Here is a 16460-nt window from a genome sequence, read left to right on the forward strand (position 1 = left end):
CTGATTCAGTGGTAAGGTTTTCATTTGATTGTACTTTATTGCATTACTTTTTCACTTAGTAGTAGATAGAAACCCATGCATAATCCACTGTTGACTTAAAGGAAAACACACTACATGAGAGTTGTGAGTTTAAGTTTTATTCAGTTAAGTTTTATTCTCACTGGGGACTATATATAACCCAGGAAACAGCCACTCAGTAGCTCTGAGTTAACTGCTCTGAAGAGGTAGGTGAGGAGCCAGTATGTATATGAATTTTGGGGCTAGGAAATACAGATACTCAAGCATACATCTTGGTAAAAGATTACTACAGTCACAAAGAACAGATATCACAAGTTAATGATTCTAGTGTTTTTCTATGTATGGGAAGATGCAAGAAGCTGGGTCTTTGAAATTCTTCCTGAGATTTGCATCTAACTATCTAGGAGCTTGTTTATCTAAAGCACGGAATGCCTCATCCTGTTTTTTCATCCTGAATTCCTTTCAAGATGCATTGTTGGTTAGTGACTACGTGGGTTTTGACTTAACCCTTGTATAACTGGTTGTTACATATCTTTTTAAAGTTTAATCAGTGGTATGTGATTATTCACAGCATTTTAACATCAGTACCTCCGACTTTAACTTTTCTAAATTGCGAAATACACACATAGAAGAGTGTTTATAATGTCTGTGTTCATTTTAAACAGTAATAGTTATAAAAGAACACCATTGTATTTACCACGAAGCTTAAGAAAAAGACTATTTCTGTAGCACCTTTGAAGTCCCTGACCCTTTCCTGAAGACATTCCCTACCTCAGCCTCCCCCACCCCTCAGTACCACTATTACAATTTTGAGGTTAATTTTTCATTTGCCTTTCTTTATAGTCTCACCGCATATGTATGTATCCCTAAATGAATCATTGTTTGGTTGCCTGTTTTTGAACTTGCTATTCATAGAAAAGAATCATAGCATATATAGTCTTCTGCAACTTGGCTTTTTTTGTTCAACACTGTTTTTGAGATTCATACTTGTTAATGTGTAGCTGTAGTTCATTAATGTTCGGTGCTGAATTGTGTTAATGTACCGTACTTTATTTACCTATTCTACTGCCAGTGGACTTTTGCATTTCCAGTTTGTATGTTTATTTCATTCTTGTTATTAAGAACCATTTCATGACATGTAAAATCCTTTTTCAGTGTTATAAGAAAGCTAGCAGCTTCTCAAATGCTTAATTCTTTAAAGAGCTCCATATACTACCACCAGATAATGAGAATTTCACAGCAAAATTATTATCTAGAAAGCTGCAGTTCTGTGTCAGAGGGAATTGAATGCATCTACCATGAATGAAGGAATCAGAGATTTCATTGCGGAAATTAGAAGCAGATGCTTCTAAGTTGGAGGATTTTCCCTGAGAACAGCACTTTTTGTTGGCAATGTCATGCTAGAAATTCATCTTGGTTGAAAGGAATTTTTGCCCTAGTTGCTAAACCGATATGACTTTTGAATACAGATGGCTATGAAAAAATGAAGTTTCAGTGGTTTAAAATTTATGAATTTTTACCATTGCCTTTGTTCTTCTTGTTGGTTGCTTATCTAGCATCTGCCTTCATCTCCCAACTTCCCATGTTTTTGTTTTGATGTCCATGTGCTTCAGGGGAAGTTGATCCCATCTCTAGCTCTGGAGGTGGGCCCTGGGAGGCTTCAGCTAATCTAACTATTCCATGCCCCTGCCCAGTGATAGGGGGCTTGTAGCCTAAGACATCCAGTCAGAGTATCAGTACTCTTGTTTGCCTCTACATTCTGGTTGATTTGGCTACTCTGAGAGATGCCGGCCCTGAAGTGGAGCGATTCCAAGGTGCCAGGAAGAAACTAGGTCCTGGATGACATGTTTAACTACTACATCAAACCAGCCACAAGCTTACCCGTCCTACTTCTAGGCTTCCAGTTACTTTAATTTTTATAAATTCCCCTTATATCATTTAACTAGTTTAACTATCAGTAGTTAACACTTATATAGTGTCTACCATATGCCTTATAACTCCCTTTAAAGTAGATACGGTTATTATTTCCATTCTAAAGATATGGAAGCTGAGATGTAGCAAGGTGAAGGGACTTGTCCAAGGTCATACAGCTAGTAAATAGTCAAAGAGTCCAACCCAGGCAGTGCAGCTTCAGAGTCCAAGTTCAATTTGGATATCTTGGGTACTTGCAACTTAGTGCATCCCAACCAATGTATCTTTATATATGTTTGCTTAACCTGATACACATGGAGAAAGTTGGCTTAACCTGATACACATGGAGACTTTCCTAAAAACTGTACTTTGTTGACAGTATTGACATTACGTTTGTCCACTAAATTTAAAGACAAGAAAAAAGGTGCCCTCTTTCACCTATAATTAACATACAGAAAATATTCAGGAAGCTGTGACCAATACTGACTCCCATTGCTGGGGTGAGGGGAGTGCTTCTTAAAGAACCTAATTTTAATCTTAATTGCTAGGGAATTCATTCACATTTCTGGTGACTTTCTAAATAATTTAGTCAACATACCTTACTGGGTGCCTGTTACAGACCCAGTACTACTCCAGGCATTAGAAACACAGAGATGCTGCCAGAGCCTATCCTTGAGGAGGTTCCAGTGCTATCTGGGGAGACAGACTTGCTAACAAGTACAAAGGTGATAAAAGTGCAACTTTTTTCCTCAGCTGCCTACTGATGTGGAGACGTGCTTCACAGACCAGTGTCTTGAGTTTTCCAGAGAGAATGAATATTCTTTGCTTTTGTTCTTTTGGAGGTGGGTGGAATAATAGGCAAGGGAGGATATTATAGGCAGAGGAAACACCATGGTCAAAAGCATGGAAATATGAGAGCAAAACTTGTTCAGGGAACCATAAGGAAAAGAATTTCAGTAATATAAAACATGACTTGGAGAATGGCCACACTGAGGAAGGAGGGGACCTGATGGTGAAAGTTTGCTGTGCCTCACAGTTCAGATGCGATCCTGTGGAGGTGCTGTGGCCCTGAAGAATGTGAGCTGGGGTGTGATATGCAAGATCGGATGTACAGTTTAATGAGGTCACCCTGACAGCATTGCGGGGGTGGTAGATTTAAAGAATGAGACAAGACAGAACATTTAGAAATCCAAGTGAGAACACAGTGAGGAGGTATGGCAGGAGAGAAAGCCACTAGAATGATAGACTAGACAGAAGGAAGGGTTTTTTTTTTTCCTTACTAAGGTTATTTTTTAAATGTATATATAGCAACTAAATCTATCCCAACCTTTCAGCCATTGAGGATCACTTGTTATCCTTCTCTCCCACCTTCCTTGGCTTTAGATTTGGAAAAATTGTCTATCAAGATAAATTTAAGTCATTTAAGTCATTTGTTTTCACTTTTTTAATCTGACAGGTGAAACTAATTGTGCTATGAAAAGAAGCACTTAAAAATGATATTGAAGTTACTTAAGTGAATGCGCTTTTAACTTCCCTTGAGATATCACCATGGGTACATATGCCAATTTTATTAGACTTTTTGAAATATTTAAAATAACTCTGAAGATTCCCATTACTTCTTTTATGAACTCCAGGAGGGAAGCCACTGTAATTGTTGATTAAAAGAATTATGCTTATAACTATTCTGTTTAGGGAGAGTATACCAGAATGGTGCTTTGCAGAAATATGTTTTTAATCTCAAGTGGTGGTTTTATTTCCCCAGGTATCACTGTTATCATTACCCTTTGCTTTGCCTCTATAATTGAGTGAATAAAGTGAGTATGGTCATAGAAAATAATGTCAAAGAAGGGGAAAATTCAAAGGTCTGGCAGTCAGAATACCACAGTGTGCAAAACCATTGCCAGAGCTAGAGGAGGTGATTGGTTGCATTAACTTAGAACACAACTTTGAAAAAAACGACCCACTGTATGATGTCTTGATGAGCCAGAAGCCTCTCAGGGTACTGAAGAAAGTGCCTTAAGATGCAGGGGAGCTCTAAGTCCTGATGTCATCCATCTGGCCTTTGCTGGGGCGGGGGGGTGGGCAGGCCTCTCTCCTGCCTCCCCTCTCGGGGCCTTAACTGTGTTGCTTTCCACCCTTGCAGTTCTTCCTTCTTCTCCCAACCGCATACAAGTCATTCCTTTCCCTCCATGAAATTGGCCTGAATGCTGCACTCTGCTCAGGTCTCAGTCTTTTCTCAAATCCCACAACCATTATGTTACCGTGCAGTTTAGCATTTAACTTAAAATACAATTGTATTACTTTCTACTGTTAATTTCAGCTCTTCAGAGAGATTATAAGGTCTCTAAGGGCCAGAATTTAGAAATGGTATGAGAGACAAAAAGTAGTAAACTTTAACAGTGTTATAGGACTCAAATGCCAGTTGGCTTATGATTGTTCATGGACTAACAGACTACTTGCAATCTTTTTCTTTCTTTTTTTCTCCCTACCTCTTAGATTTAGAGGCTTTCTTTACTTCTTTATTCCTGCAAGTTCTGTTCTAAAAACATACAGTGAAACAGGGTAATTTTTGGCTGTAGTGGGTATTTGTGATTTGGGGGGAATGTACTCAGTAAATGGTGGGGTTTTTTTTTGCAGTACGCGGGCTTCTCACTGTTGTGGCCTCTCCCGTTGTGGAGCACAGGCTCCAGACACGCAGGCTCAGCGGCCGTGGCTCACAGGCCCAGCCGCTCCACGGCACGTGGGATCTTCCCGGACCGGGGCACGAACCCGTGTCCCCTGCATCGGCAGGCGGACTCTCAACCACTGCGCCACCAGGGAAGCCTGGTGTTCTTTATTATTGATGTTATTTTTGACATAAAATAGTTTACTAATCCATTGCTGTTGTTAGACTATTTAGATTTTTTTTTCCAGTTTTTACTCTGATGGATAATGGTTCCTTAAGTACCTTTGATCAAAAGTGTGGTGCTCTGTTTGAATTATTTCCTTCTTATACATTTCCCAAGGTTGGCTTACTGGGTCGAAAGGTATGAACATTTTTATGCTTCCTACTAGAGTCATGTTGGTCACAGTGATTTACAGTGCTAACTACAGCTTATGAGTACATCCATTTCACTCATTTTTCTCCTTATTGCAATACAAAGCTTCCTTGCCTTTGTCTATAGCCAAGGACTAGCCATATAATTTTATTCATTAGAGTATGATAAGCATTACTTGGCACCAGTTCAAGTCCACTTTAATTGGAAGGTTCTTTTCCATTCCCAGCCTCAAGGTGCAGCAAATCTCATTGGTTAAATACAAAAATGAAATAATTTATTAGCTACTAACAGGAGGAAAATACTATGTCTTGCAAAACTCAAGATATGATTAATGACAGAATAGATAGATTAGAACCAACACATATTACCAAAAAGCAATTCCTCCACTTGCTTTCCATGATAGGAAGTCAGTAACATTACCTAGTAGTAAATGAGTAACCCAATTAATAATCTTCCCAACAATTCCATTTCAGAGGTGAAAAAAATGGACACAAGGAAGTGAAGAGACTTGCCCAAGGGGCATCCAAGTGGCAGGTGTCAGAGCTGGCATCCAAATCGGAGCAGTCAGGCTACATACAGAGTCCAAGCTTAAGCAGCACATTATATTGCCTTTTTCCTGACTTAAACTTTCCATTGATTCAATAGCTACATTTCACGTGTAGTTATCACTTGTATTATATGTACATATTTACATACATATGCTATTTATGTAAAAAGATATATGTATACTTACATATTTAAAATAACTACATATATTTACATACCTGCAAACTTCTCATACAATAACTATATATTATAGTATTTATCACTTGTATTATATGTACATATTTATATACATATGCTATTTATGTAAAAATATATACGTATACTTACATATTTAAAATAAATACATATATTTACATATCTGCAAACTTTTCATACAATAACTATATATTATAATAACTGCATTTCAAGTGACATACACAGCCACTTACATAGTGTGTATAATGTTACAGTCAGGTTATAGTCCATACTAGATTGCATGTGGTAATTAACTTAATGATTTTCCCCTTACCAACTTTTGCAAAATTGCTACAACTATGCTATAAACTGACCAATTCCGAAATTATATATCAACGATGCTTTCTAGCTATTTTGTTTGCAGAAAAAGCATTTTTTTGCAGCTACTGTAATTTATTATAAGTGGAAAACATAATAAAAGCATATTCAGCACAATTCTGTAAAAACACATAGTGGTCTTTAATAAGAGAGGATTATTCACCCATAAATTAGTATTCCAGATAAGATATTCTCTTGTTGCTGAAAATTACTGTTATGAATTAATTGCCCTGTATACTTTGTTTGCCTTGAATGAATTTATGCATTATACCCATAAATCACTTGCTGTATGTAATGATCTTAGAGAATGATGGTATCTGACCAGCAACTCAACCACCTAAATTTTTCATCTACTCAGATTTTTTTCCTGCCTCTCAGGTCTTCTCTGCTAATGGTGAATATTCACCATAGAGAATATTCTCCTTTGTTTTAGAATCGAGAAAAACTTTAAAACTTACGGCAATGTTTTTTTCAAGTAAATATTGATGTGGGTAGCCAGTGATAGTAGGCATTCAGTGAATTAATGAATGAATGTATCAAGCAGTATATCAGCTTGTTTGGATGGGCTGTATTCAAAAAGACTCATTCAGTTGCAAGTGGCAGAATTAGCTGAAGAGAACGAATAATTTATTCACTCACATATGGAAATTCCTAGGGGTAGTTTCTGGCTTCAGACACAGCTGGTTGTAGCAGCTCAAATGATGTAACGAGGATGCTTTCTGAGCTTCTCTTTCATCTGTGATGTCTTCCTTCTTCAGGAAAGTTCTTACCATGTAAAGATGATTGCCAGCAGCTCCAGGCTCATATCATTCTCACAAATAGCAATCCAAAGAGAGGAGCAGCCCTCTCCATTTGTATACTTTTTTATGGAGGAATTCTGGCCTTGAGTTATATGTTCTTCCTTTAGACCAAGCACTGTGACTGAAGATGACGTACCCAGTTTGGCCAGCCTTGAGTCACATCCCTACCCTTCCAGAGTAGAGTGTACACTGTGATTGATAGCTCCACTGGAAATATCTGGGATGGGAGAGGGACACTCCCCAGTGGAGAGATGGTACCAAGCAGATGAAAACAGATGTTTTTTTACATTCCATCCTTTAGTCAACAAGCACACACATTTGAACCTATACACTCATACATACTTTCTCTTTTTCAATACATAAAATTTCAGAGGAATTACCACCTTATATAATACAGCTGTCCCATTTACAACCAACAGTAGACTTAACTTCCCCACCCCAAATAGACATCCCAAAGTTTAGCCCTGATGCTGCCTCTGGCTCTAAGCTCTAGATCTCTAGGTGATACGTGTTTTTGTCAATCAGTTGTAGATCTTCTCATGAGCTGGCAACTCATGATGGTTATTTTAGTGAGCATCCCCCCAACAACCTGATATCTAGTACTTTATGTCCATTGTCTCATTTAATCTGACCAATAATCCTAGTAGGCCAGTAGTACGTATTTTACAGATGAAGAGTCAGGCTCACAGATTAGGTTCCTTGCCCGAGTTCATACAGCTCTTATTGTAGAATATAGGTAGGATTCAGGTTTGTCTGATTGGGGAGGTTAAGTCTGTCTTCTTAATCAGTATTCTGTCCATATTGTCTCTAAACGTCTGATGTTCAACCGTATGGGAGGTGATCTTCAGCTTTTCAGTCCCTCCTTTATCTACTAGAACAATGGTTAGAGGTGGGAAAGAGACAGCAACAAAAGAGTCTGATGTTCTTTCCAGAGGGTTTGGCTCCAGATAGCTGATAGATGTCAGCTACTTTCTTTTTTAGATAAAACAGTAACTGCAAAAGAGTCCATAAAATGTACAATTTACTTACTCTTTTTTTTAAAAAAAAATTTATTTTTTATTTTTGGCCGTGTTGGATGTTAGTTGCTGCGTGTGGGCTTTCTCTAGTTGCGGCAAGTGGGGGGCCACTCTTTGTTGCGGTGTGCAGGATTATCAGTGTCGTGGCTTCTCTTGTTACGGAGCACGGGCTCTAGGTGTACAGGATTCAGTAGTTGTGGCACGCAGGCTCAGTAGTTGTGGCTCACGGGCTCTAGAGTGCAAGCTCAGTAGTTGTGATGCACAGGCTTAGTTGCTCCGCGGCATGTGGGATTTTCCTGGGCCAGGGATCGAACCCGTGTCCCCTGCATTGGCAGGCGGATTTTTAACCACTGTGCCACCAGGGAAGCCCTACTTACTCATAAAATTATATGAGGAAAATAATTCTGTGGATCCAAAATGACCCTTGTAAGCAAATGACTCATACTTAAGAAAGAAAATATTCTCGTAATACAGAGAGCATACAGACAAATTGAAAATCAGGTATCATTTGTTTCCAGGTCAGTTTTTATATTTCTAGATACTGGGATCAAAATATAGGACTCGGGCTTCCCTGGTGGCACAGTGGTTGAGAGTCCACCTGCCGATGCAGGGGACACGGGTTCATGCCCCGGTCCGGGAAGATCACACATGCCGCGGAGCGGCTGGGTCCGTGAGCCGTGGCCGCTGAGCCTGCGTGTCCGGAGCCTGTGCTCCGCAACGGGAGAGGCCACAACAGTGAGAGGCCCGCGTACCGAAAAAAAAAAAAAAATAATAATAGGACTCGCCAGTAACAAGTACCTGGTAATAATGAAAGTCTACTTACATGAGAAGCTTGGCAATATACTCCATTAAAAATTGAAGTTTCGGGCTTCCCTGGTGACGCAGTGGTTGAGAGTCCGCCTGCCGATGCAGGGGACACGGGTTCGTGCCCCGTTCCGGGAGGATCCCACGTGCTGCGGAGCGGCTGGGCCCGTGAGCCATGGCCACTGAGCCTGCGTGTCCGGAGCCTGTGCTCTGCAACGGGAGAGGCCGCAACAGTGAGAGGCCTGCGTACGGCAAAAAAAATAAAAATAAAAAAAAAATTAAATTGAAGTTTCAAGAAGGCTAAACTTCAAAGTGGTTCTGAAGCTAGAGGCCATTAGACATTCAAGACGTTGAAAAATTTGACTTCAAGGTTCAATCCAGATTTCTGAGTTTGGAACTTAGTTGCTGACCTTTAGTTGGAAAATGTTTATTTGGTAAGAATTATACTACTACTTAAAAAATAGCTGGATGGTAAAAGTAGCCCATAGTGACTCAATAAGGAAACTTTCTCTCAACAATTGGTTCTCAACAATGGGTGATTTTGCCCGCAAGTTGACATTTGGCAATGTCTGGTGATATTTTGTGTTGCCACAACTGGGGGGTGGGGGGATTCTCCCTACATTTAGTGAGTAGAGACTAGAGATGCTGCTGAACATCCTGTAATGCACAGGACAGCCCCTCACTACAATGAGTATTTGGCCCCATAATGTCAATAGTGCCAAGGTTAAGAAACCCTGTTGTATAATCTTCCTTGTCCAAAGACATGTGTGTAGTAAGCCATACAACCCACTTTTAATGAGCATGTACTATATGCCTGCCATTGGAGATTAAAAATACACACACACACTCTCACACACACATACACACATAGCTAGTGACCCTGCTCTAAGAAGATCTGAATAGAGGAGATAGACAAGAAGAATAACAACTACAAGTTACTGAGTCATCCATGAGGCAGAACTTTGACGGAGTATGAACTAGTCCAGGGTCAGCTCAGGTTCAAGAGAAGGAGAAACAGATCTCGCCTCTCCATGGGAAGCATGGCAAAGAGTTTTCAGTTTTCTTTGATATACCATAAGTATAACCATCAGCACTTGGCACATAGTAAGTAAATGTTAGCTATCATTATTGCTATTATTTTACCTTTTCTGAAGAGTAAGTGAGCTTTGGCATTTACTGTCCCTCTACTTGGAAAGCTCTTCCCTGGGATGGATGGATGAATGAAAGGAAATAAGGAAGGAAAGGAGGAAGGGAGGGAGGGAATAAATTACATCCCTCTCTTAGTTCTGGTATCTGCTAAAACATCAACTTGTCAGAGATGCTTCCCCGGGTTACTGTGTATGACATAGCAGTCCACACTACCACATTATCTTCATCAACTCTCTCACCTACTCTGGGTTTATTTTTCTTCATAGTACATGTCACCATCTACGCTATATTGTCTGTCTCCATTAGAGTGGAATATTTGTTTTGTTCATTGCTGTGTACTCAGCACTCACAACAACACGTGACACATAGTAGGTGTTTAATGCATGTATGCTGAATGAATGAATGAATAAGTGAACAACAGCAAGCCAACTAATTTTACCAAAGGCATTTTGGTATCACTTTTAGGATACCATTCATTAAAAGACCATGTCCTTTTTTTCCAAAATGATCTTAGCTACAGTATTCATATACCTAATGCTGTCATCTGTTATGTCTTTTCATAAGAAATGCCCATTGGAGTCTGTGTGCTCTTGGCAAGCAGGGACAACGTCATCATCTTAAGCACCTTGGCCCTGTTATATCCCTAACTAGATGGTGAATTCATGAGTATAGGGGCACATCTTCTATTGCTTTTGTGTTCTGCTTTTCACCAAGTAAATACTACAGTGCTGTGTGTATAACTTGAGTTTCATTAATGTGTAGTGATTAAATTAAAAGATAGGGCTGTCTGCAATCCAGTTTTTCAAGATAATGTTTGCCTTAGTTTTGTTAGGTAATAGAGATACCTTATTGACTGTGTAAATATGCCTATTAGACTTGCTTGCATTATAGTAATTTTCTTATGAAATTAACCACCTGTTCACTTTTTTTAGGGCGACAGTCTCAGAATTGAGAATCCTCCTTTGCCTGCATTCAAAGTGAGACTATACATATTGTATGGGTAGGAAGTTTCTGGTGACCTAGGGTTTTTTTTAATAAACTTTTTAACTTTAGAATACGTTTAGATATACAGGAGTTACAAAGATAGCACAGAGTTCCTCTGTAGCCCACAGGTACCCACTTTCCCTGTTGTTAACCTCTTACATGAGTGTGGAACATTTGTAATGAACCAGCATTGATACATTATAATGAACTAAAGCCCATACTTTTATTCCAGGGTGACCCAGTTTTAAAGCCTACATCCAATAATTTCTAAAAAATGAAAATCAATATTGAATGTCCATACTAGGTGGTAGCTTCCTGATTCTTAAAAGAAATGAAGTAACTTTGTAACCAATGGGGCTTGTCAGAAAGTAAGGAATTTACAATAATGTGGGTTTAAAATTCAAGTGGGGAAATCTTATAGCTTAACATTTTATTTGTAAGTTGGGTGTTTGTAAAGATGGCAGGATGGGGTTTGATCAGTATCTAAGCTGTTTTGTTGTTGTCTGGGAAATATGGTACTATAACATGGTTTGTTCTTCATAAATAATCTATCCCAAGATGGTTGAACAGACAAGGGCTGCCCTGGAGTAGGAAATGTGCCCTCCTGGGACTGAGTTGGGATTTAGCTTAGGATACAGAATAAGTAGCCAATGGCTCAGAGGCTAAATTCTATGATTAAAATTAGTTTAAATTTAGTCGAATTCTTTCCCCCAGGACTCTCCAATTTAAGATTAAATCTTATACCGAAGCACATTAGAGATATGGGTATTTTGCTATTTCTGTGGAACCTTTTAATCAGCTTTAATGCAGGCCTGGGTAAAGTAAAATCTTAATACTATCTCTCTTTCAGGGCTTTTCTAGTTTGCTATCCTCAAAGCAGAAAAAGGAGCAATGAAGCAGCACCGCTTCTTAAAGACTCTGCTTTTATAAAATTTTCTTCAATAATCCTCTTCTAGTCTTTTTTTTTTTAATACTGCACTATCTGAACCATAAACAAACTAGTAAATAAAAATCATATCCATGAAATTTTAAAATTATTTTAATGAGGCTCTGGAAACATCCCAAAAATCAGAAGATATTTTTCCCTAGTTTATTTTTTAAATTCTAGAAATTACATCAGTAGAATTATCCCCCTTTAATTAGTTTAATTAGAAATGGAAAATTATATGAGTAACTCAATTTGAAGTATAGATTTGAATAATTATACTGAGATTAATATTTAAGGGTTTGAATTTAAACAAGTTACATTTAATCATAGCTTATAATTTCTTGAAAAGATTTTAATGTCAGAGAGGAGGCCTAAATTTTGGAATGTATCAATTCATAGGGAAAAATTTTGCCATGAAATATAATATTTGACAATGAAATTGTTTCAGAACTGTATTTCTCAGGTGGTATGCCTGAGAATATTATTCTACAGGACCTTAATAGATTTTTCTTGCGGGGAAATATTCTGTGCCCAAGTAAGTTTGAGAATTATTAAGTTAAATTTAAGAAGTTGCCCGTAGGACTTCTCAGAGCCTTCAGTGCTTTCTGAATTGCTGAGAGGTTATACAGGATATCCTATTTCCTCACCTAGTTACATTTTTTAGGAGAACATTCTGAGTACACAAATTTGACCTGATTTAGGAATTCATACCTTTGAAAATGTTGAGGACTTTTTTTTTTAGTTATAGTGATGATGTGTGCTATATTTCACATAGTTGCTTATCCCTAATTCTGTACCTCAAGATATTTTCCCAGTATCTTCTATGAAGGTGTTATATCCACCCCTCTGCTCAGCAACTTCTTTCTTTTAGCTAAAGTGTTGTTTCCATATGTGACTGCATATCAGAAATACTTGGGGAGCTTTTTCAAAAGATTAAGATTCCTGGGCGCTGACCCTGGAGATTATGAGTCAGTAGCAATGTCACTGTGCTCAGGATTCTGTATTTGTTACAAACACCTAGGTGATTCTGATGCAGCCGACACTGGTCCTCCAATTGATGCGTTGGAACTGTTAAACTAAAAGTGTGCGTTCTGCAGATTGACGATTGGATTTGGAGTGCAGTTAGTTTGTGGTCATAGAACACGTGGGCTAACCATCCCATACTGGAGAGAACTATAGCACTGACCTCTGGTGACCCTGTAGGGTGATGTACTGGCTGCAACCTAATGTGAAACAATTGCTATTATGCTTTAAGAGAAGCAGAATACTCCTAAGGGGCTTTTGATCACCTTCCTAATAAGGAAATACTTACTGTATATGTTTTTACTTAGTTTGAGTAGCTCCCTTGTGGATGGTATTTCATTCATACTTTAAAAAGAAATACTAGTTTATATTTACTCATGGTGCCATGTAAGATATATTCTGTCCCATCTTCCTGCTGATAACAGATGGAAATTGAACCTTAAGCAAATAAGACTCATGTATGCTTTGATTTATGTCAGCAGTGATAATAGCTCTTCTATTAAAACTGTATGGTTATACTTTCTGCCTGGAAATTCCTACATATCCTACAAATGTAGCTGGAAAGGAACAATATAAATAATTACTAATGGTTTGACAGACAAATAGTCTTAACATACCTTGGTTGAATAGTGTTATATTAGCAATAATATATGAAACACTAGACACATTCATTAAATATAGAAAATATCCACCATTGTTTTAAAATTATTCTTCAAGGTCTTGCCAATGCAATGAGACATGAAACAGAAATAAAAGTGTGATTATTGAAAATTGGAGATAAAGTCTTCATTACTTGCAAACAAAATTCTATACACTGAAAATCTGAGAGAAGTTAAAAAATAAAATGACATGGTTTAATAAACTGATTACATATGAGAGGTATCCAAAATCCATGGTATACAAATATAGTTTATACAGTCATGTTATTTCTATGTATTAACTGGTTGGTGAAATAACATATAGAAAAATTAAGTTTGCATTGTCAGGTTAGAGAATCAGAAGAGAGAGCAGCACCATAAAAACTCAGGAAGAAAAAAGTTGTAAAGAGGGCTTAACAACCTCAGTAAGTGTTGTACATAGAGAGATCAATCAAAATGAATCCTGTGGATTCTCTTGATGGTCTAGAGATCACTGGCTTCCTGTAGCAAAGCCATGCTGGTGAAGAGAAGGAAGTGGAAGCCAGACCTCAGTGGTTGAAGAAGGAATATAATGTAAGAGCCAGGACATTTATTTGAGTTTGATTGTAATGGAAGAAAAAAAGAAAGAGATTGATAATTTTGTTGTTGTTGCAATTTTGTCATTTTGTTTGTTTATTCCAGAACCCTTCATTTTCTCCCATGTGAGACTGGAAACTTCTCAAAGGCAGGCTTCTGCTTCTGTGAGCCCTGTAGTACACAGTACTGCCTTAAATGTAGAGGGTTTATGTTTAATTCATGACTGAATGAAAGTTTATTTTTTAATAGTTATTTTATTTATTTTCCTTATTTTTTTTTTTGGTTGCGTTGGGTCTTAGTTGCAGCGCATGGGATCTTCACTGAGACAGTTGGGGTCTTTCATTATGGCGCTCAGCCTTCTCTCTAGTTGTGTCCTGCGGGTTTTCTCTCTCTAGCTCTGGCATGCCGGCTCCAGGGTGCGTGGGCTCTGTAGTTGAGGCACGCCGGCTCCAGGGCGCGTGGGCTCTGTAGTTTGCAGTACGCGGGCTCTCTCATTGAGGTGTGTGAGCTCAGTAGTTGTGGCACTTAGTTGCCCTGCGGCATATGGGACCTTAGTTTCCTTAGTTTGGGACCTTGATTTCCTGACCAGGAATCGAACCTGCATCCCCTGCGTTGGAAGGCGGATTCTTTACCACTGGACCCCCAGGGAAGTCCCTGAAAGTTTTAAAACACTTGATAGCGGGCAAAGCACAGAGTACGTTTCTGTGCATTCTCATTGATTAAGCGAGGGAGCCCTCACTGTGAGACGTGCTGTACCTGTGCCAACGAGACCAGTCGTGCTGCTGCTCCTCTCCTCGTCTCTCTCCTCCTCTCTCTCCTCACCAACCTTACCGCCTTTATTCACAGCCTCCTTTTGGGCTTTTTTTTACAGCTATGAAACCCACGTAGTCGAACGTCGTGATGCTTCTTCTGTAGGGCGTGTGATGAGGAGCAGAGTTTGGCTTTGGAGTGCTCGGAACCAGAGGAATTGCCGAGGACTCGGAGCCCAGCCCTGATCACTAGAGAGCCCACAACACAATGAACAAATTGAACTTCCATAACAACAGAGTCATGCAAGACCGCCGGAGTGTGTGTATTTTCCTTCCCAACGATGAATCTCTGAACATCATCATAAATGTGAGTAGATCCCACTTTAGAAATGTCTAAATGATGGTGTTCCCACCAGTGACCACATGGCTAAGGATGAAATCATTACAGAATGAGACCATTAATAATGTGGGAGAATTGGGGTATTAAAGTGGTCTACACAGGTATAAACTTTGAATTATGGCTTAAGTTTAGCTGCTTTCAGCATTCTCTTGTCTGGTAAAAATAAGAGAATTTTGGTTATTATATTATAGAAACATGAACACTTTGCTATTTTTAAACCTTTATTGAAATACAATTTTTATGGATATCTGAGTTTGCTTTTTAAATAATTTTGAGTTGTCACCTACACACGTGAAATGGCAATACATAATTGCTAGCTTTTTAACACGCGCTTGATCATTGTTTTAATAGTAACCTGTAGCCTAAGTCTAGCCAATTTCAAGAATAGGCTGTGTATTTGAGTACTAAACTGTTGCTTATGGTTCATGAGTCAGAGTTAACTCTTTCAGTTAACCTGGACATTGAGGAATATGATACTTTTTTGTATTTTTTACTTTTAAAGTTGGCTTATAATTTACTTACAGTGAAGTATAGGAATCTTCAGTGAGCAGCTCAGTGAATTTTTACAAGTGTATACATCCATGTAACCATCATCCAGCTTGAGATATAGTAGATTTCTAGTACCCCAGAAAGATCTTTTGTGATCCCTCCTAGTCAGTAATCTCCACCCTAGGGTAATGACTATTCCCACCTCTATCACCATGGAGTAATTTTCTTGTTTCTGAACTTCATGCAGCTAAAATTATGTGATATGCTCACTTTTATATCTGGGTATATTTTATGTACTCAACATTTGGCCTGTGAAAGTCATCCATTCTATCACATGTGACAGTAATTCCGTTTTCATTATTGTATAATATTTCATTGTATGAATATGTCCAGTTTCTTTTCCAACTATTATTGATGGATATTGGGTTATTTTAAGTTTGGGGCTGTTACAAATGAAACTATTTGGAACATTTTATGTATATGCACATATGTATACATTTCTGAGCTTATACCCGACAGTGGATTGTGAATCATGAAGTACACATATGTTTAGCTTTGGTAGAGACTGCCGAACAGTTTTATGTAACCACAATCATGCCTAGCATTTTTCAACCCCTCTCCCTATTATCAACTTTCATATTCTTTCACTGATTGTATTCTGATGGAATTAAGGGAAAAATTGCCTTAGTGCAAGCCTTGAATTAGTTTTCTTTGCTATATGCAACTATATTTTTAACCCAATTGCTGTATAAAAGAATATTTCTAAATGTTATAATGAAGCTATATGACATTTAAATAGCTCCATTAAAAGTTTAAATAGGAGAAGATTCTGCTTATTA

General features: G+C 38.4%; 1 protein-coding gene across 9 annotated transcripts in view; it reads left to right on the forward strand.

Annotated features, from left to right (window-relative positions):
* Nucleotides 1-16460, forward strand: part of FRMD6 (FERM domain containing 6) — a 256887-nt gene that overhangs the window by 206833 nt on the left and 33594 nt on the right. For all 9 annotated transcript variants that reach the window (XM_027111226.1, XM_027111227.1, XM_027111225.1 and 6 more), the window contains one exon: nucleotides 14855-15099. In XM_027111226.1, the coding sequence (XP_026967027.1) occupies nucleotides 15001-15099 (99 nt within the window). In that variant the 5' untranslated portion in view covers nucleotides 14855-15000. The remainder of the gene's footprint in view (nucleotides 1-14854; nucleotides 15100-16460) is intronic.

The sequence above is a fragment of the Aethalodelphis obliquidens genome, unplaced genomic scaffold, assembly GCF_003676395.1.
Source record: "Aethalodelphis obliquidens isolate GAN/ISIS:26980383/991018 unplaced genomic scaffold, ASM367639v1 scaffold10, whole genome shotgun sequence".
NCBI classification, from domain to species: Eukaryota; Metazoa; Chordata; class Mammalia; order Artiodactyla; family Delphinidae; genus Aethalodelphis; species Aethalodelphis obliquidens.